We start from the raw sequence: 20269 nt of genomic DNA on the forward strand, positions 1-20269 counted from the left end.
AAGGGAAGGCTGAGGGGTGACCTAATAGAGGTCTTTAAAGTTATGAAGGGGTTTGATAGGGTAGACGTAGAGCAGATGTTTCCACTTGTGGGGGAGACCAGAACTAGGGGCCATCAATATAAGACGGTCACTAATAAATCCAATAGGGAATTCAGGAGAAACTTCTTTACCCAGAGAGTGGTGAGAATGTGGAACTCGCTACCACAGGGAGTGGTAGAAGCGAATAACAGAGATGCATTTAAGGGGAAACTGGATAAGCACGAGGGAGAAAGGAATCGAAGCGAAGTTGATGGGGTGGGAGGAGGCTCGAGTGGAGCATAGACCTGTTGGGCTGACTGGCCTGTTTCTGTGCTGCACATTCTATTGCTTCTATTTAGTATGCGCTGCTCTTTTTTAAAAGCTCTCAATCTATAAGATGATAAAGAACAAATACTGGGTACCCGAGTAGCCAACTGTACATTTCTTGTTTGCAGTATTGGACGGAGCCCAACTCCTTCCACGTGTGTATCACCTCGTACAAGCTGCTGCTAAAGGACCACCAAGCTTTCCGGAGGAAGAGGTGGAAGTACCTAATACTGGACGAGGTCCAGCAGCTTAGGAACACGACTGAACGGCACTGGGAGGCCCTGTTCAACCTCAAGAGGTCTGGGTCACATGCTTTTGTGTTCAATGCAGCAGAAACTAACTTCAGCCCATCACTGTGATCATGGTCACGCTTAGATTTAAGGGAATGTATCTCTGACGATATATCTGTGAGCTTGTTTCTATCACTGAGTAGAGATGATGTATCTTCTGGAATGGAGTACATTTGATGTATTTGAGGTGTTTAAGATGATTAACAGAATTGATGGGGTAGATATATTGTACAGAACGATACCAGGGCTAAAAGGGCTAAATTATGAAGACAGGTTGCACAGACTAGGCTGGTATTCCCTTGAGTCTAGAAGATTAAGGGGTGATCTAATTGAGGTGTTTAAGATGATTAAAGGAGTTAATCGGGTAGATAGAGAGAAACTATTTCCTCTGGTCGGGGGGGAGTCCAGAACAAGGGGGCATCACCTTAAAATTAGAGCCAGGCCGTTCAGGGGTGATGTCAGGAAGCACTTCTTCACACAAAGGGCAGTGGAAATCTGGAACCCCCCCCCCCCCAAAAAAAAGCTGTTGAGGCTGGGTGATAGATTTTTATTAGTCAAGGGTATTCAGGGTTACGGAACCAAGGCGGGTAGATGGGAGTTAAGATACAGATCAGCCATGATCTAGTTTAATGGCGGAACAGGCTCAAGGGGCTGAATGGCCTACTCGTAGGAGGAGGCCAATCAGCCCCTCGAGCTTGTTCCATCATTCAATGAGCTCATGGCTGATCTGTGACCTAACTCCATATACTTGCCTTTGTCCCATATCTTAGATTTTTGTTAACCAAAGGTATTATCAGTCTCCGATTTAAAATTAACAATTGACCTAACATCAATTGCTGTTTGCGGAAGAGAGTTCCAAACTCCTACCACCCTTTGTGTGTTGAAGTGTTTTCTAATTTCACTCCTGAAAGGCCTGGCTCTAATTTTTAGACTCTGCCCCCCTAGTCCCAGACTCCCCAAGCAGCAGAAATAGTTTCTCTTTTTCTCTTTCTCTTTTTCTCTTTTTTTCTCTTTCTCTTTCTCTCTTTCTCTTTCTCTTTTTTTCTCTTTCTCTTTCTCTCTTTCTCTTTCTCTCTCTGTCTCCACCGTTTAATCTTCTAAATTTCAGGTAATGCACCCTAGTTTGTGTAATCGCGCCTCGTAATTTAACCCTTGGAGTGCAGGTATCATTCTGGTAAATCTACACTGCACTCTCTCCAAGGCCAGTATACCGTTCCTTAGCTGTGGTGCCCAGAACGGCTCATTGAATCATAGAAATTTACAGCACAGAAGGAGGCCATTCGGCCTATTGTGTCCGTGCCGGAAACTGCTCACAGTACTCCAGGTGTGGTCTAACCAGGGCTTTGTACAGCTGTAGCCAATGTTCCCCCTAATTTTTTTTGGGTGCGCGGTCCCGTCACAGTCGCGAAACTTATCATGGGAAAAGCTGGTCTCGGGCTGCGCGGGACCAGCAGACAGCTGCACGGCCACACAGCTTAGAGGGAACATTAGCTGTAGCATAACTTCTAACCCCTTGTATTTTAGTCCTCTAGATATAAAGGCCAGCATTCCATTACTACTTGTTTCTTCAAATATACATGAGTTTTCCTGTCCGTTTAGTGGGTAAGTGCTCTGCGTGGTACTGACCCACACCGACACAAAGGCCCAGGTTTCATTGTAGCCAGGGGCACCAGAAGGATGCTCTGGGCTCCGGGGCGGAGGTGAGAGAGGGGAAATCGACCAGAGTTCTTGCCTCTCGATTGCCTACCCAGTGACCCCTGCTGAGAAGCATACCAGTGTGGACGTGGGGGTGAGAAGAGGGTGGGTCGTTGCTCTAATGCCCCACGTGGTTGAATAGTCTGCTGATACCTATTGCCCAGGCTCGCACCTGAACGGTCAGTTGGATGCACTACCAGAGGGTGCTGGTCATCTGGGACTGCACACCGGCAAGAACCGGTATGTTTAGGGGGAAGGTGGGAATACAAAGGGAGAAAGTTGAGGATGGGAAGAGCCCATTTTCAGTGGTCTGCCAGCAAGTTAAAAAGGTAATGTTTGATCGGTTCTACTAGAATGCACTTAATTCTGGTAAAATACATTTTTGATTGATTATGGAATACAAATGGATGATTTGTTCAGCAACCTTTTCCTCCTTTAGTCAGCAGCGCCTGCTTTTGATTGGAACTCCTTTACAAAATACCCCAATGGAGCTGTGGACCATGATGCATTTCCTGCTGCCTGGAATTTCCAGGCCTTACCTGGACTTCCCCGTGAAAGTTGGCACAGATGAAAATCAAGACTATTGCCACAAATTAGTGATAAGGATGCATAGGGTGAGTGCAGATCCTGTTTTCACTTGGGTAAGCAAACTAAAAGACGTGGGGCGGGGCAGGGAGGGATCTTGGCAGGGAGTCTGGTGGTGGAGGATCCCGGCATTCCAGCATATGGTTCCTCAAAGCTGTTAGCTGTGGGCTCGTGCCCATGGCTTTCCTGGCTGGGAAAATGCCAAGTGGAGATGGTTTACACCTCTGGGAGGAAATATACAGTGGCCTCCTGTACTTCCTAGAACATGTTTCGGAGCTGCATTAGTTTCAGAAGAGATTGTGTGCCTTTCACCTTGGTCAATACAAGGTGCATTGCATGAGGAGCCTAAAGTGGTGAGACCAGTTGATTCAGAATAACTTACCTTGTAGTGTAGGACATGTGTCTTCACTTGACATAGAAACCCATCATACTCAAAGGTAATTGGTTACCTTTTTACGGTATTTGCATGGTTACTGCAGACAATGCAGCAATACATGCAATGCATTGATACAGTCCCATGCCATCAATCACATATTGGCCAATTTCTGCATGCTTTTCTCCTTTCCTGTAAAAGTAATTTTACACAAAAATATCCATTATATAATACATTTTGGATAGTTATGCATTTACTTCTCGCCTCTGGTTACCCCTGTGCTCGCTAACCTACATTGGCTCCCGGTCCAGCAACGCCTCCATTTTAAAATTCTCATCCTTGTTTTCAAATCCCTCCATGGTCTCCCTGTAACCTCCTTCGGCTCTACAACCCTCCGAGATCTCTGCAAACATCCAATTCTGGCTTGAGCATCCCTGATTTTAATCGCTCCACCATTGGCGGCCGTGCCTTCCGCTCCCTAGGCCCTAAGCTCTGGAATCCCCTCCCTAAACCTCTCCGCCTCTCCTCCTTTAATACGCTCCTTAAAGCCTGCCTTTTCGACCAAGCTTTTGGTCACCTGCCCTAATAGCTCCTTATGTGGCTCGGTGTCAAATTTTATTTGTTAACGCTCCTGTGAAGCACCTTGGGACGTTTTACTTTATTAAAGGTGCTATATAAATGCACGTTATTGTTTTCCAAAACCACGTTGGAGAGAATTTATGCAAGCACGCTTCACATCCGTGTCTCTTCATTGTCCTTGTAAAATGGGTTGCAATACAGGAAACTTTGGTTTATCCGGAGATTGTATGTCCGGAAACCTCGATCCGCCGGCAGAAATCAGGAGATGTTTTGTTAGGTTTTTTTCCTTCTCGTGGCTTTTTTGTTTCCAACAGTCAGGCTCTGCAAAGTCTCTCTGAAGCTGTTGCTAAGCTACAGAGACGCTTCTAAGGTACGGCCGACTGTTTAGAAGCTGTTGCTAAGCAACAGTGTTTGTTGCCAGATATGGAGCTGCAAATCTCCGTACGGTTCAACATTAACGCTGGAATGTCCGGCAGTTTTGATAGATCGGCAACAGCTCGGTGCCGGATATAACAAAGTTTCCTGTATTAGGCTATTTTGTGCAGCAAGTTTGTCAGCGTTAAATAATTATATTTGCCCTTTCCCTTTGATTTATATTTTTAATTCCGAGCTTTAAAATGTTGTATATAGAATTCAAAAGTACTTCGATCTTCACCTTTAGATGATCCAACCGTTCATCTTGCGACGATCAAAGAGGGATGTGGAGAAACAGCTGCCGAAGAAATATGAGCACATTCTGAAATGCTGCCTGTCAAAGAGGCAGAAAATCATGTATGAGGACGTCATGTTCCAAGCTGGGTAAGTAGCATCTTCCATGAGATGCTGCTTGTAAAACAGCCTTTGCTTTGTGTTGATTTAGGAAGTCAGGATCCGAGTTGAGCTGTTAACGTTTTGCAAACTGATGAAAAACATTCTGGACGCTTTAAGTCGGGGGAAATGTTCCGATTGGCTGTTCTCTCTCTCTCTCTCCTGCTCCCCTCTCCAGTTTCTCCGAGTCAGGTGAAGGTCTGATTTCATGGGTGCTGGCAGACCCCTCTGGCACCTCACCCTGGGGCTCATTCTTTGTGTGTGAGCCCGTTGGTAGGCTTATAAACTCATAGCGGGTACCACAGCCAAAGCTCAATATTGCCCCCATCATATATCGACACATTAGCCAGCAGGCCGTGACTGGATACTGACCTAGACTGGGCCCTCTGGCAGATCTATCCCTCTCCTGAGTAGAATGGGCCTATATTCTCTGGACTTTAGAAGAATGAGAGGTGATCTCATTGAAACATATAAAATTCTTAGAGGGCTTGACATGTTAGATGCTGAGAAGCTGTTTCCCCTGGCTGGAGAGTCTAGAACCAGGGGTCATAGTCTCAGGATAAGGGGTCGGCCATTTAGGACTGAGATGAGGAATTTCTTCACTCAGAGGGTGGTGAATCTTTGGAATTCTCTACCCAGAGGGCTGTGGAGGCTCAGTCGTTGAGTATATTCAAGGCTGAGATCGATAGATTTTTGGACTCTAGGGGAATCGAGGGATATGGGGATCGGGCGGGAAAGTGGAGTTGAGGTTGAAGATCAGCCATGATCTTATTGAATCTCTTTTTCCAGTATAGCATCAAGGTTCATCCATTATCAATAGCACAATAGAAGTGTGATTTTATAATAAATAAATAGATTTATCACTTAAATTTAGTTTAATGATACATATGAAGTGTATTCTTTCAAGTTATCCTAGAACTTTCATGGGGCTATTCAGGCACTGTTGTGGGAGGGACTTGGAACGCAATATTCCCTCTTTTTTGGGTGTTCGGCTCCTTTAACGGGCTGCGTAGCCCATTCAGATTTCCGTGCATGTGCGGTTTTTCCATTGTAAAGCCGGCAAGCGGCCTGCACGGGACCTCCAGACAGACGCACAGCTTAACGGAAACATTGGTTGAGTATAAACATTTTCAACGTGGCAGAAAAATGGGACTGTCTGCTCAACTTCCAAATCTCCTTTCATGCTCTACCCCAGAGAGCTGTGAAGGCGGAGTCATTGAATATATTCAAGGCGGAGATAGACATGTTTTTAAAAACCTGAGTATTTCCAGCATTTTCTGTTTTTATTTCAGATTTCCAGCATCCGCAGTATTTTGCTTTTGTGTTGGAGATAGACATATATTTGGACTCTAGGGGAATCCAGGGTTATGGGGTTCAGGCGGGAAAGTGGAGTTGAGGTCGATGATCAGCCATGATCTTATTGAATGGCGGAGTAGGCTCGAGGGGCCGAATGGCCGACTCCTGCTCCTAATTCTTATGTTCTTATGCTGGAATTGGCTTTCGAGCGGTCGGGGCTGAGAAACTGAACGTTGTATTAACATTGTACTCTCACCTCATTGATGTAAGAAATCACACAACACCAGGTTATAGTCCAACAGCTTTATTTGAAATCACAAGCTTTCGGAGCGCTGCTCCTTCTTCAGGTGAAGTGGAGAAATGCATAAAGACACAGCTTATATAGTCAGAGAATCATGTCAGATGTTTACAGGTAACCTTTCCAACTGCCATTTATCACACCTCGGCAGAGAGATAATCACAGCAGTCAAAGGTGTGAATGGTGTCCAAACAGGTCAGTCAGGGAAACATTACATCAAAGAACAATGAGGTGGGGTCACAAGGGGTCAAATATTGCAGATGCTGGGGTCTGTATGAAAAACAAAAAAACAGACAAAAAACATTTTTTTTGGCTGGAGATCACAGCAGGTCCGGCCGCATCTGTGTAGAGAGAACAAGCCAATGTCGACTCGAGTCTGGATGACCCTGCATCAGGTGGGGTTACATGTAGCGTGACATGAACCCAAGATCTCGGTTGAGGCCGTCCTCATGGGTGCGGAACTTGGCTATCAGTTTCTGCTCGACGATTTTGCGTTGTCGTGTGTCTCGAAGGCCGCCTTGGAGAATGCTTACCCGAAGATCAGAGGCTGAATGTCCTTGACTGCTGAAGTGTTCCCCGACTGGGAGGGAACACTCCTGCCTGGTGATTGTTGCGCGGTGTCCGTTCATCCGTTGTCGCAGTGTCTGCATGGTCTCGCCGATGTACCATGCTCCGGGGCATCCTTTCCTGCAACGTATGAGGTAGACAATGTTGGCCGAGTCACATGAGTATGTACCATGTACCTGGTGGGCGGTGTCCTCACGTGTGATGATGGTATCTGTGTTGATGATCTGGCATGTCTTGCAGAGGTTGCTGTGGCAGGGTTGTGTGGTGTCGTGGTCGCTGTTCTCCTGAAAGCTGGGTAATTTGCTGCGAACGATGGTCTGTTTGAGGTTAGGCGGCTGTTTGAAAGCGAGTAGTGGAGGCGTGGGGATGGCCTTAGCGAGGTGTTCGTCGTCATCGATGACATGTTGAAGGCTGCGAAGAACATGGCGTAGTTTCTCCGCTCCGGGGAAGTACTGGACGACGAAGGGTACTCTGTTGGTTGTGTCCCGTGTTTGTCTTCTGAGGAGGTCTATGCGATTTTTCACTGTGGCCCGTCGGAACTGTCGATCGACGAGTCGAGCGTCATATCCCGTTCTTACAAGACATCAAGTTTCTACAGAGATGCAAGAAAGCAGACAAGATCCCGAAATGATTCTCTGACTATATAAGCTGTGTCTTTATGCATTTCTCCCCTTCACCTGAAGAAGGAGCAGCACTCCGAAAGCTTGTGATTTCAAATAAAGCTGTTGGACTATAACCTGGTGTTGTGTGACTTCTTACATTTGTCCACCCCAGTCCAACTCCGGCATCTCCACACCATCACCTCATTGAGATCATTCTGACTGGGTAAAATACTCTGATACCTATGGCATGGGTGAGCAGTCCAAAAATCATAGACTGCATGGTGATACAGAATTGTTGATTTAATACAATATTTTGTAGTCGGTTACTATTTTAAATATCCACAATTTCTAACTCCAGGGACATAAATCATGAAATTCTGCTGCATTATGATTTTATCACCAGTGTACAGTGGTGTGGATTGTTGATTTAAGTCTTCAGTGAGATTTTGAACGTTTATCATTTTATAGTATTAAATGGTACGTCATTTTGAAACTCTGCTGTACTGCGCATCGCATTACAAAACCAATGAGATTTTATTACATGTGCTACAATATATAGCGCAGTTTTGCATTTCAGATGTCCATGTAACGATAATGTATCCTTCACTTGGTACTGCTTCAGTACTTGAGCTTAGGATATTTATAGGAACATATGAGATTTCCTGTTATATTTAAGTCCCACAAATTGCATAAGAGACTTAAGAATTAGGAGCAGGAGGCCCCTCGAGCCTGCTCCGCCATTCAATAAGAGCATGACTGATCTTCGACCTCAACTCCACTTTCCCGCCTGATCCCCATATCCCTTGATTCCCCTAGAGCCCAAAAATCTATCGATCTCTGCCTTGAATATACTCAATGACTGAGCATCCACAGTCCTTTGGGGTAGAGAATTCCAAAGATTCACAACCCCCTGAGTGAAGAAATTCCTCCTCATCTCAGTCTTAAATGGCTGACCCCTATCCTGAGACTATGCCCCCTGTCTAATAAAGGCAGAAATTGATGAGGAAAACATTCTGCAGATCTCATCCTTGCACTTTGTTGTACGTGTCTCTGGAGTATACCCCAGGTGTTGCCCCTGGGCAGTCAGGGGTACAGTTGCGATGCTCAGCTGCTAGGCCACTGCTCCAGTACACTATTTGGAAATCCAGTTAATTGTGACTTGGGTCAATAAGTTTCAGGCTGCCAGTCAGGAACTAGCTTTCTCTTTCTTAAAAGATTGTTTTTGCATCTGTTAAGTGTGTGACGCCTGGTGTGTGAAGGGCCTTGGCTAGATAGATGTCATGATGTTGGTAGAGGAATCTTATTTGTGTTTCTGTTGTGGATTGATAGTTTCTGATTATATGATGCTGATTTTCAAAACCTCCTCTGACCAACAGCACAATAGAAGCCCTGAGGTCTCGCCATTTTGTTAGTGTTCTTAGCCTGTTGATGCAGCTGCGAAGAATATGTAATCACCCTAACCTGAAGCGCCCAAGGTCCGTCTGTTCGGCCTATGTGTTTGGAGCACTGCAGTATTCAATTGCGTCTCTCGTGTTGAAAGAGCTTGAATACGATCCTTGGAAGGTAAGTGCTGGAAAATGATTTTTCTTTCACCATTTCCCTGCCTGTCTGTACGTATCCCAAGATAACTAATTGCCTGATTTTCTTCTTCGTTTTTTTTAGAATGTAGACTTGTCCGTCTTCAACCTAACTGGAATCGAAAATAAACTGTCTCGATACGAGACTGAGACAGTCATGCCCAAACGTAAGGTGACGAGGAAACTCATTGAGGAAATCTACAACTCGCCAGATCTTCCGCCCAGACCCAGACCGGTCAAAGTGAAAGTCAGCAAGTAGGTGGCTGCCTCCTGTTGTAGGGTTAGCTGTTAACGACCTTCGCGAGGCACGGTGATGCATTGAAATAATTCCACTCAATACCTAAGTAGAAAATCTAGTAATTGGCATTATAGAAATTGTTCAAAGAATTGCTTTTCAAGCAATGTAACCCACAAAGCATTGGTTTACCCGTTTTCAAAATGAATTACTGCTCCGTTGAGGATTCCCTGGATACTTGTGATCTCCAAGTTAGAAACATGGTCCGAATGAGGCAAGTCCAGCTTCTATTTAAAAAGAGTTAATCAAAATAGAACCAAGTGCTATTGCTGGAGTCCACTGCACATTATCTGTCACCCTGTGGGAAGGGAAGCAGTTTATAACCTTTGGTTTTCCTTTTTTTTGTTTTAAACCTGTGTCCTCAAGTCAGATAGTTTAGTTACACGTGCATCATTTACAGTTAAATGCAATTATTCCCACTTAAACAGATAGCTAGAGCCCAAGTCAGGAACTTATTCACAAAAAGCATGATCAACGCTTTGGAATGGTGGGGTAGTGGAGGCAAATATCCTGTAATTTTCCAAGGAATGTGATGAGGAGGGGGGACATTCAATGGCATTACCATCGCTGAATCCCCCACTATCAACATCCTGGGGGTTACCATTGATCAGAAACTGAACTGGACCAGCCATATAAATACTGTGGCTACAAGAGCAGGCCAGAGGCTGGGAATTCTGCGGTGCGTGTCTCACCTCCTGACTCCCCAAAGCCTTTCCACCATCTACAAGGCACAAGTCAGGAGTGTGATGGAATACTCTCCACTTGCCTGGATGAGTGCAGCTCCAACAACACTCGAGAAGCTCGACACCATTCAGGATAAAGCAGCCCGCTTGATTGGCACCCCGTCCACCACCTTAAACATTCACTCCCTCCACCACCGGCGCACCGTGGCTGCAGTGTGTACCATCTACAAGATGCACTGCAGCAACTCGCCAAAGCTCCTTCAACAGCACCTTCCAAACCCGCGACCTCTACCACTTAGAAGGACAAGGGCAGCAGACGCATGGGAACATCACCACCTACAAGCTCCCCTCCAAGCCACACACCATCCTGACTTGGACCTGTATCGCCGTTCCTTCACTGTCACTGGGCCAAAATCCTGGAACTCCCTTCCTAACAGCACTGTGGGTGTACCTACACCATATGGACTGCAGCGGTTCAAGAAGGCGGCTCACCACCATCTTCTCAAGGGCAATTAGGGATGGGCACTAAATGCAGGCCTAGCCAGCGACGCCCACATCCCATCAATGAATTAAAAAAAACTTTAGGATTGATGGGCCAAATGGCCACCTCCTCTGTATTTATCTTTCAATCTTGGCAGTTGTCCTTGCTGAACCTCTTGAAGACATTAATGACCTTTTGAAAATAGAATGTCAAAAAGTTCATGCCGTGCAGCTCCCTGTGATTTATACAAGTAAAACATGGCAGGTTATTTATATATTAATGTCACCACTGACACTATTTCTAAAAATACATTAGAAGCAAAACTTTTGCCTCCAGTCAGTGCGCCGTGTTTCTGTTTGAGTGGGGGGAATATATATGCTTGTTTATCTTGAGGGGAGTCAGAATTCCTTCCTCTTGTCTTCAGTGCTTTTGCCAGACTGATGCCAAGAGGGCCGCCTAGCTGTTGTCAAGCATAGGAACAGGAGGAAGCCATTCAGCCCCTCGAGCCTGTTCCACCTTTCAATTAGATCATGGCTGATCTGCATCTTAACTCCATTTACCCGCCTTGGTTCCGTAACCCTTAATACCCTTACCTAACAAAAATCTTATCAATCTCAGTTTTGAAATGTTCAATTGACCCCCAGCCTCAACAGCTTTTTGGGGGAGAGAGTTTCAGATTTCCACCACCCTTTGTGTGAAGAAGTGCTTCCTGACATCACCCCTGAACGGCCTGGCTCTAATTTTAAGGTTCTGCCCCCTTGTTCTGGACTCCCCCCACCAGAGGAAATAGTTTCTCTCTACCGACCCGATCAACTCCTTGAATCATCTTAAACACCTCGATCAGATCACCCCTTAATCTCTGATACTCGAGGGAATACAAGCCCAGTCTGTGCAGCCTGTCCTCATAATTTAACCCTTTTAGTCCTGGTATCATTCTGGTGAATCTGCGCTGCTCCCCCTCCGAGGGCAGTCTATCCTTCCTGAGGTGCGGGGCCCGGAACTGAACGCAGTTTCTCCAGATGGGGTCTGACCAGAGCTCGGTACAGCTGGAGCATCACTTCCACCCCTTTATATTCCAGCCCTCTTGAGAAGGCCAACATTCCATTAGCCTTTGTAATTATTTTTTGTACCTGTCCACTATCTGAATACAAGTTATTTCCCTTTCTTTCAGTGTAGCATCAGCACTAAAGAAAGGGAAATAACTTGCATTCACACAGCGCCTTTCTGACCTCCGGACATCCCAAAGCGCTTTACAGCCGATGAAGTACTTTTGAAGTGTAGTCACTGTTGTAATGTGGGAAACGTGGCAGACAGTTGGCGCACAGCAAGCTCCCACAAACAGCAATGTGATAATGACCAGGTAATCTGTTTTAGTGATGTTGATTGAGGGATCAATATTGGCCCCAGGACACTGGGGAGAACTCCCCTGCTCTTCGAAATAGTGGCCGTGGGATCTTTTACATCCACCTGAGAGAACAGACGGGGCCTCGGTTTAACGTCTCATTTGAAAGGTGGCACCTGTAACAGTGCAGCACTCCCTCAGTACTACACTGGGAGTGTCAGCCTGGATTGTGTGCTGTAGCCTCTGGAGGGAGGCACGGAGACGGCACGATCTCTTGCGGTGCTGCACGCTGATTCTTGCAATGTGCTGTGCTGTTTTGCCTGCAGCCAGAGTTAATACTCTTTATCAAAGTCAAGCGTATCCCTAAAGTTGATGATTTGTGTTCTCCAAAAAAACAAATTTCAAGGTTGTTCCAGCCTGTACAGTACGGACAGAAGCCAGATGACAGGACTGTTGTGGTCGTTGGTACCCAGCCTCATCGTACGCCCAGCACAGCTTCAACTGCTACAACCCATCAAGGACAAGTGCGTGGCAAGTCTTCTGCAGTGCCCGCTTCTCAGGTTATGACTTCTGCCCAGGGTAAGAAACAACTTCATTCCACTTCAGTGAAGGAATTTTATAAAGGTTTATAAGTGAGTAATGGGGTTTCATGACTTGCTACCTGTTCCATCGACACATTTCCCTCTGATTTGTACTTTAATCCTCGGGAGTGGGTTTTTCTTTAGTGCCTAACTTTGACAAGACATGAGAGAATACTGAGTTTTACCGGGGTGAAGGATGCATTAGTGTTGAGGTATCTGGTCTGATTTAAAGTCTGATGATCTGTTTTTAATCAGATTGTATTAAACTATCAGGACACGCCTTTCTGCTTGTAAGGGACTGAATACAGTGTGTGTATTATTTTAAAGGATGAGTTTTTAATGCTGTATTTTTCCTTGGCGAATCTGGTCTAATGCATTAGCACCAAAAGGACTTGGAAGCCACTAAAGCATGGCTCAGGAAACCTCCCCGCAACCTTCTTGGTGCTTTAAGATCTTTACCCTGTGAAGTCCACACAATTGCAATGTGTCTAATTTCTTTTAAAAAGCTTTAAAAAAACAAAAAAATATTTATTGTATATTTTGAATTTATTGATTAAAGTTGCTGTTGGAATCTATCTTTTTAGCCCGGTCGTTCCCTCTTCCTCCTGAAGGTGGTGACTGGTGGTGCGAAACAGTTTTACTGGCTCCGTCACCTTATTAAGTCAGTCTTTCTTGATGTGAAAGTCCAGGCACTGTTGACGGGCTATCCGACTGCGGGGCTAACCGATCCTGTCCTAACCTAACAGCCATGTACATTTGTGCCAGTAATTTCCGCGGGGTTCTTCTGATACCCTGCCTTAACTAGCCGGAAACAGCCGGTTACGCTATTTCTCTGATGTTTCCTCCTTATGCCGGGAGATTTTTTAAAAAAATAATTAATTCTCGGGACGTGGGTAAGGCTGGCAATTATTGCCCAGAGAATGTGAAACAACTGAGTTTGCTGGGCTGAGGGTCAACCATGTTGGTGTGGGACTGGCGTCACACATTGACTCAGACCGGGTAAGGACGGCAGGTTTCCTTCCCTAAAGGACGTGCGTGACCCAGATGGGTTTTTACGACGGTCGGACAGCTTGATGGTCACTTCGAACTGAATTGAAATTCCCAAACTGCGATGATGGGATTTGGACTCCTGTTCTCTGGGTTATTAGTCCAGTAACGTAACCACTGCACTGCCGTGCCCGTGGGAAAGCCCGTGGGAATTCTGCGGCCGTTCAGCCCAACCAGTCCGTGTTGGTGTTTGTCCTCCACTCGAGCAATAGTCCTAATCCCACGTGTCCACCCTGTTACCATTCCTCCTTCTCCCTTTCCTCCCTCGTCTCCCCCTCCCTCGCAGCATTCATTGGTCCGCTGAGCTCTCGGGGAGACCATCCTCCACCGATGGAATATTTTGAACGTAAGGGAGCGCTATTCACTGCCAGGCTAAGAAACATAGAAACATAGACGATAGGAGCAGGAGTCGGCCATTCGGCCCCTCGAGCCTGCTCCGCCACTCAATGAGATCATGGCTGATCATCCAGATTCAGCACCCTGTCCCTGCCTTCTCCCCATATCCCTTGATCCCTTTAGCCTTAAGAAATATATCCAACTCCTTTTTGAATATATTTAATGAACTGGCCTCCACCGCTCTCTGTGGCAGAGAATTCCACAGGTTCACCACTCTCTGGGTGAAGAAATTCCTCCTCATTTCAGTCCTAAATGGCTTATCCCTTATCCTTAGACTGTGACCCCTGGTTCTGGACTCCCCGCCATCAGGAACAGCCTTCCTGCATCTAGTCTGTCCAGGCCTGACAGAATTTTATAGGTTTCGATGAGATCCCCTCTCAATCTTCTAAACTCCAGTGAGTATAAGCCCAATCGAGACAATCTCTCCTCATACGTCAACACAATCTCTCCTCAAGCTGGTACAAATAGCTAGTCATGAAATGCCGAGTGTGTTTTTTTTAAATTGGAGGGTGGCAGTGCCCACACTCAACAGATGCTTGAACTGTTTTACCTTAAATTGTATATAGAATTCATATACTGCGCAGTGCTGTTCATATTATTAACAGCATGGGTTTTGGCTTAATTAAGCAGAGCTTGAACACTAACCTAGAAATCCTCCAGCGTAAATGTTTTTCTTTTGTTTTCTCGGGCATAAGTAACTGGTTAAATTTACAGGTGTGCTGCTTAAGGTGATCAAAAATCATTTTAAACCACCAATGTTTACATTTCAGCGAGGGCAGTGCAAACGTTTGCGCTGACGGGTTTTGCGGAGAGGTTTTAATTTTCCTGTGTTGTAAAGCCGGTCTCGTGTGAGTCGGTGGGGAGCTGGAGCTGCTGGTTTTCAGAGTGCGGGGCTTGCTCCTCCAGTGGTAACCCCAACGGTCACTGCATCTTGCCAGACCACGGACTTGGCGGATCCGGCGGGCTGCATTTGGCGCTGTCACCGACTTGAGAAAAATCATGAGGCATTGAAAAAAATTGTTTAATTTTCTTTTTGAACACTTTTTTGTTTATTAGTTATAGGAAGATGAGGGGGAGAAAAGGCTGTTTGGCCGAGCGAGGTGGTTGGAGGCGGGGAGGTCAGGTGTTGAAATCTCCAGGGTTATGTCTGAGCAGAGTTGGTAACCCCTAGGCTGTAGTAACAAAACCATTTCGCTGCTTGTGCACAGAGTGGATCGTGAATGGTTCGGCCTGTACGATTACGTTGCCTCCAATGTCAGGGCTGCCATCGGGAGTGTAGCTCGCAGCCTTCGAATGGTACTGCATGAAGTTTGCTCTAGAGGGAGTGTGACAGTAAAGCAGGAACTTCGAGCCCCGGAGGCTGTGGTGAAATACACCAGCACATTGCGCAAGCTGAGGCTCCCTTCCCCTCCAAACTCTTTCTCGCCTTTCTTACTGTGTGGTTAAGATGTGTGACAAATTTCTGCGTTTCTTCGTTTGGACGGGGGGAAGGTTTGAGCTGTGCTGATCTATTACCACCAGGCCAAAGTCCATTCAAGCCCATGGAAGTGGTAAAAGGGTACACAACAATCTAGCGCTGGCTATACCTCAGACACTTCCAAGGCTTTCTGAAACTTCCTGCTCTTGTTCCTGGCTCTGGCTGTTAGTCAAAATGACCTTCTAATGTATTAATTTAAGAAAGAAAGATTTACACTTTTATATAATGATCTCCGGACATTCTAAAGCACTTTACAAACAGTGACTTTTTTTTTGAGGTGTAGTTGCTGTTGTAATGTAGGGAAACGCGGCAGCCAATTTGAGCAAAGCAAGCTCCCAGAAACAGCAAAGAAATAAATGCCTAGGCCATCTATTTCAGGTGTTGATTTGAGCGATAAATATTGGCTAGGACACCAAAGAGAACTCCCCATCTCCTCTTCAAATAATGTCGTGGGATCTTTTACATCCACCTGAGTTCAATGTCTCATCCGAAAGACGGCACCTCCGACAATGTAGCGCTCCCTCAGTATGGCACTGGGAGTGTCAGCCTAGATTGTGTGCTCAAGTCTCTGCAGTGGGACTTGAACCCACGACCCTGAGCTACAGCTGAAACCAAACTCTGTGTATAGTGTACAGTTTTTTATATAGATGAGAAACCGGACTTACAAGCGACGTTCCTGCAAAAGCCGCACAGCTGTCTGGAGGTCTGACACAGGCCGCTCACCAGCTTTTCAATGCAAGAAACCGCGCATGCTTGAAAATGTGAATGGGCCGTGCAGCCAGTTAAAGGGACTGCGCACCCAAAAAAGTTACAGGGAACATTGTGTACAAGTTGCGCTTATTGTGCTTACTTGAGGCAATAGCTGGTCAGTTTCAGTAACCCGGTGAGTATATCTTTTCTGAATTTTAATCACTGTCATCCTAAGTTTTTTTTTTTGGAGGTGCGGTGAGTTTGCAAAGAATGAAATGTGAATGTGATTTTGATGCAAGTCTCGTATACCGGCCGGCACAAACCAACCGCTTGTCATTTGCAGCAGCGACTACGTTTCAGATGACTGAGACTTCTGCCAGTGCACCGGGACAGCAGCAGGCGGTCAACAGCACCATCACCTCTAGCACAGCCAGCCCGGCCCTGGGCAGCACAGCAGGCCTGGTCACCCAGCAGGGACAGGCGGCTCCCCAGGCCTCGCACACAGGCCAGGCCCAGCAACAGGCCTCCTCCGCTCACACCGTCCCGACAACCAATGTGCTGCATCAGAGGCTGGTGCTAACCTCACAGGCCCAGGCAAGATTGCCTAGTAAGTGGCCTCACAAATATTGCCTAATTCTCCCACTTATTACTGTTGCATGACTCACTCATTTCTTGCTGGCAGGGTCTGTCCCTCACGAGCAGCCAAATTTACAACCTTTTTTTTTTCAAATTCTCTCTCGCTGCCCTATTTCCGCAAATCTCTCTCTTGGGAAGGGACTAATCCATCTGCTGAGATTTTCTTTAGACGAGCTCTGGCCATGGTTCGTGGCTACCGAACGAAAAGCTGTCCTCTGCTTCACTTTTGTATGTACATCGTCTTCTGGCATGTCTTTCCGATATCGAGCACTGACCCGATGATAAATTTATCCTCTGGATAATGCACTGCCTTTGCAAAAGCTGCTTAAGAAACCTCCTATCTTTTTTTTAAAAGAAGCAGCGGCTCTTTCTTGAAGAATTGTGTTTGGGATTAAACGGCAGTTTCCAGTTGTAGGCCTCTTACTATTTTACAAAATGTTTTCTAATTAAATTGATTCCATTTATATATTTCATATAAAATAAATCACAGTACATTGGCTAAAGTCATCTTCAAATAAAATGGGTAGGTAGTATGAAATGAACCATTTTTAGGTCATACCGACTAGGCATTTCAAAAATGTAGGTGGTAATTATGAAAAATAATTTTTAGTTGGTTTTTCCTTGTATCAAATGTTATGGCAATATTGCTGGAATATTCAAGACCGAGATCAATAGGTTTTTGGGTATTAAGGGAATCGAGGGATATGGGGATCGGGCGGGAAGGTGGAGTTGAGGTTGATGATCAGAGCAGACTCAAGGGGCCGAATGGCCGACTCCTGCTCCTAATTCTTATGGAAGTGTATACCCCAATACCTCACTTTTAAAAAAATAATGAATCACGTCCCGAATATTGCCCTGTGTTAATGTTATTGCCTCATAACCTTGTGTACTCATGATTGAAACCTAGATCTCAGTATTCAGAGGTTGGTTGAGGTCACCCCATTTATACTACAAGATGGCTTTACCAACAAAGGGGGGATGATTTCGCAGTCCCATATCCTGCCCGCGCCGTCAGCAGTGCTAATGTGTTCAATCGAGCTCCTTCTCCCCATTGCTCTTGAGTGAAGCTGGGAGAAAAAGATTTCCTTTCCACTTTGATATACAGCTACATCGGAATGTAGAAATCCAACCAAACTAACTGCATGCATTCTATTTATTTATTATGCATAAAATTCAGGATTTTTACTTGTGCCATTTGCAGCAATTGGAACCAAAGTTCAGTTTATATCGTTACCTGTTGTGGGTTTGATAGTTTGGCCTTCTTCCTGCTGAGTGTAGTACAGTCAAGGTATGGGGGAAGAGAGGGAGAGAATCCTTACCTAATTGGCAGCGTGTATGGGACAAGTCCGGGAGGTAAATTGCCCCCGTAATGTCTTCAGGGGGCAGAAGCACTCATGACAGACGGCAGGGGTTTATTAAACTTCGGCAGGGACTCTGCTGACACATTTTGCTTTTTCTGTTTGCGGGTGCTCTTGGAAAGGCAGTGGGGGGAAAAACGCACCCCGCTTTCATAACAGGGTGTCATTTAAGGTTTTACAGGCAGCTGATTATAACCGACCTGACACCACCCTCTGATAGCATTCGACGTGGGTGTTGGCTTTGAAAGGCTCCGTCATCTCCCATCAGCTTTATTCATAGAAATCAGTTGTTTGCAGCATTTGGCTAGATGCGGAGCCACAAGTGACGTTAAAACAACAGATAGCAAAATAAAATAAGCAAAAAGGTGTTTGTTTTTTTTAAACTGCAGAAGAAAAAGAAGTGCATCCAATAAAGAAATGTGAGGTCGATCCAAAATTGATCACTGGATGGGAGGGGGAAGAGGAGTAAAGAAAAATCTTTGCTTATATTGAATCTAATTCTACCCTTGACTAACATGGCAAAGTTCACACTGTGCCAAACAATATTATAACAGAGTTTTTTGATTATACACATAATGGATAAAATGAGAAGCAGGGAATGAACCAATACTGCTGTTTAATTCTTGCCTTCATTAATCATTGCCAGAAAATTCCATTTGAAGATCAGGGTAGGAGTACGATGTCTCTTAATAGATATTCAGTGGTTGCCTGGATAATCAATTGCCTTGCCAATTTTTTTTTTTCCAACTTGGTTTCACTTTGCTTTTCCTGCATTAACTTCTCTGACACCTTGTTTGTGCACTGTAGATGACCTTGCATGAGTAGAGCTTGGGTGCAGATTTACTAACCGCCGAAGGAGAATGATTCGGATTCCTTGTTTAAACTTGCATCATACGCTGTCCTTCCTCCACAGGTGGAGAAGTTGTTAGCATTGCCCAGCTTGCCTCCATCGCTGGTGGGCAAGGACGGGGCACCCAGACTAGTCAGCCCGTGACGCTGCACTTCCAAGGCAACAAGTTTACCTTGTCTAGCAGTCAATTGCGGCAGCTCACTGCAGGCCAACATCTCCAGTTACAAGGTATGTCCAGCATCAAAGAGCGACCATGTATATGGCATATAATTTAAAATATATATGTCTTGCGTATACATGCATTTCTTAGCCGCAAACGTTGTTGTGATTTTGGGTCACACATTTTATGACCGTGTTTACATTTGAAAATGTCTACATAATAGGAATTCCCCATGCGGACAGGTCCCGACGACACTGTAGTTGCAGGCTGTGGTCACTAGGTGGTGATGTAGCTCCACTGCACCCTCTGCCCCCCCCCCCCCCCCCACCCCCGTGAGCAATGCCATGGGAGATCATCTAGTAAGGCTAATGAAGACACTCTTGACAACAATAGGGAGTTTGGACTCTGCTCTGAGAATGATCTAAGATACGAGAACAAAATAAATCCAGAGTAAACAAGGCTGGAAAAGACCCAAACATGTAATGCGCCCTCCTCTGGGGACACTGCCCCAGAGGAACATAGGTGCCCACAAAGGCGTCTCCATACTGCACAACTTTGCTGCCAGTTATGGCTGTAATCAAAATCAAACCAGGGGTCTCAAACATCCAATTAAGGAGGAAAGAAAACTTTGCTTCTACCTCGAGAAAGAACCTTCCTGCAAAGGAAATTCTGATGGTAATACATTTTGCATTGGATGAGAAAAATCATTTAATTTTCCTTGTTTTAATTTACAAAAAAAAACTGCAGGTAATGTTCTCCAAATTGTCTCGGCACCTGGCCAACAGATTATGCGTCAACAAAGTCAAGCTCTGATGCAAGCCCCATCCCAGGGCAGCGCAGTCCAAAATGCATCTGCTGCCTCAGGAAACCAGCAAGGGATTGCGCCCAGCTCTGCCCCCACCGCTATTTCAACGCAAGGTAAATGACCGAGAGACTGTAATTAACGTGCTCTGTTCGTGCGTCTACATTTGCAACAGGTCATAAATTTCCTGTCTGTTTTTCAGCATCTTTCCTCACAACCAGAACAGTTGGTAGCTCTGCATTGGGTGAGCAGGGAGCAATCCTAAGGCCGATATCTTCTCTAGGATCTGCTGCACAGGTAACTGCGTTCTTCTAAACAAGTTGCGATGGTCATCATGTCAGTCCTGAGTGTTCATATTAATCTTCCAAGATCAATATTTTTGCAATTAGTATGATTTTGAAAAATTATAAACCCGAGAGCATATGGGAGAACTGGTTTATCTAGCTTTGTATGTATC

The 20269-nt window shown here is 45.5% G+C and overlaps 1 protein-coding gene across 9 annotated transcripts in view; it reads left to right on the plus strand.

Annotated features, from left to right (window-relative positions):
* ep400 (E1A binding protein p400) overlaps nt 1-20269 on the plus strand; it is a 164821-nt gene that overhangs the window by 72308 nt on the left and 72244 nt on the right. For 8 of the 9 annotated variants that reach the window (XM_086011917.1, XM_086011920.1, XM_086011919.1 and 5 more), the window contains 10 exons: nt 474-643; nt 2770-2944; nt 4529-4665; nt 8814-9000; nt 9100-9269; nt 12222-12394; nt 16350-16613; nt 18914-19078; nt 19758-19928; nt 20015-20109. In XM_086011917.1, the coding sequence (XP_085868043.1) occupies nt 474-643; nt 2770-2944; nt 4529-4665; nt 8814-9000; nt 9100-9269; nt 12222-12394; nt 16350-16613; nt 18914-19078; nt 19758-19928; nt 20015-20109 (1707 nt within the window). The remainder of the gene's footprint in view (nt 1-473; nt 644-2769; nt 2945-4528; nt 4666-8813; nt 9001-9099; nt 9270-12221; nt 12395-16349; nt 16614-18913; nt 19079-19757; nt 19929-20014; nt 20110-20269) is intronic. The other variant, XM_086011924.1, reaches the window with a different exon arrangement.

This window comes from Somniosus microcephalus, chromosome 19 (assembly GCF_052327205.1).
Source record: "Somniosus microcephalus isolate GS21.2 chromosome 19, FLI_Smic_1.0, whole genome shotgun sequence".
NCBI classification, from domain to species: domain Eukaryota; kingdom Metazoa; phylum Chordata; class Chondrichthyes; order Squaliformes; family Somniosidae; genus Somniosus; species Somniosus microcephalus.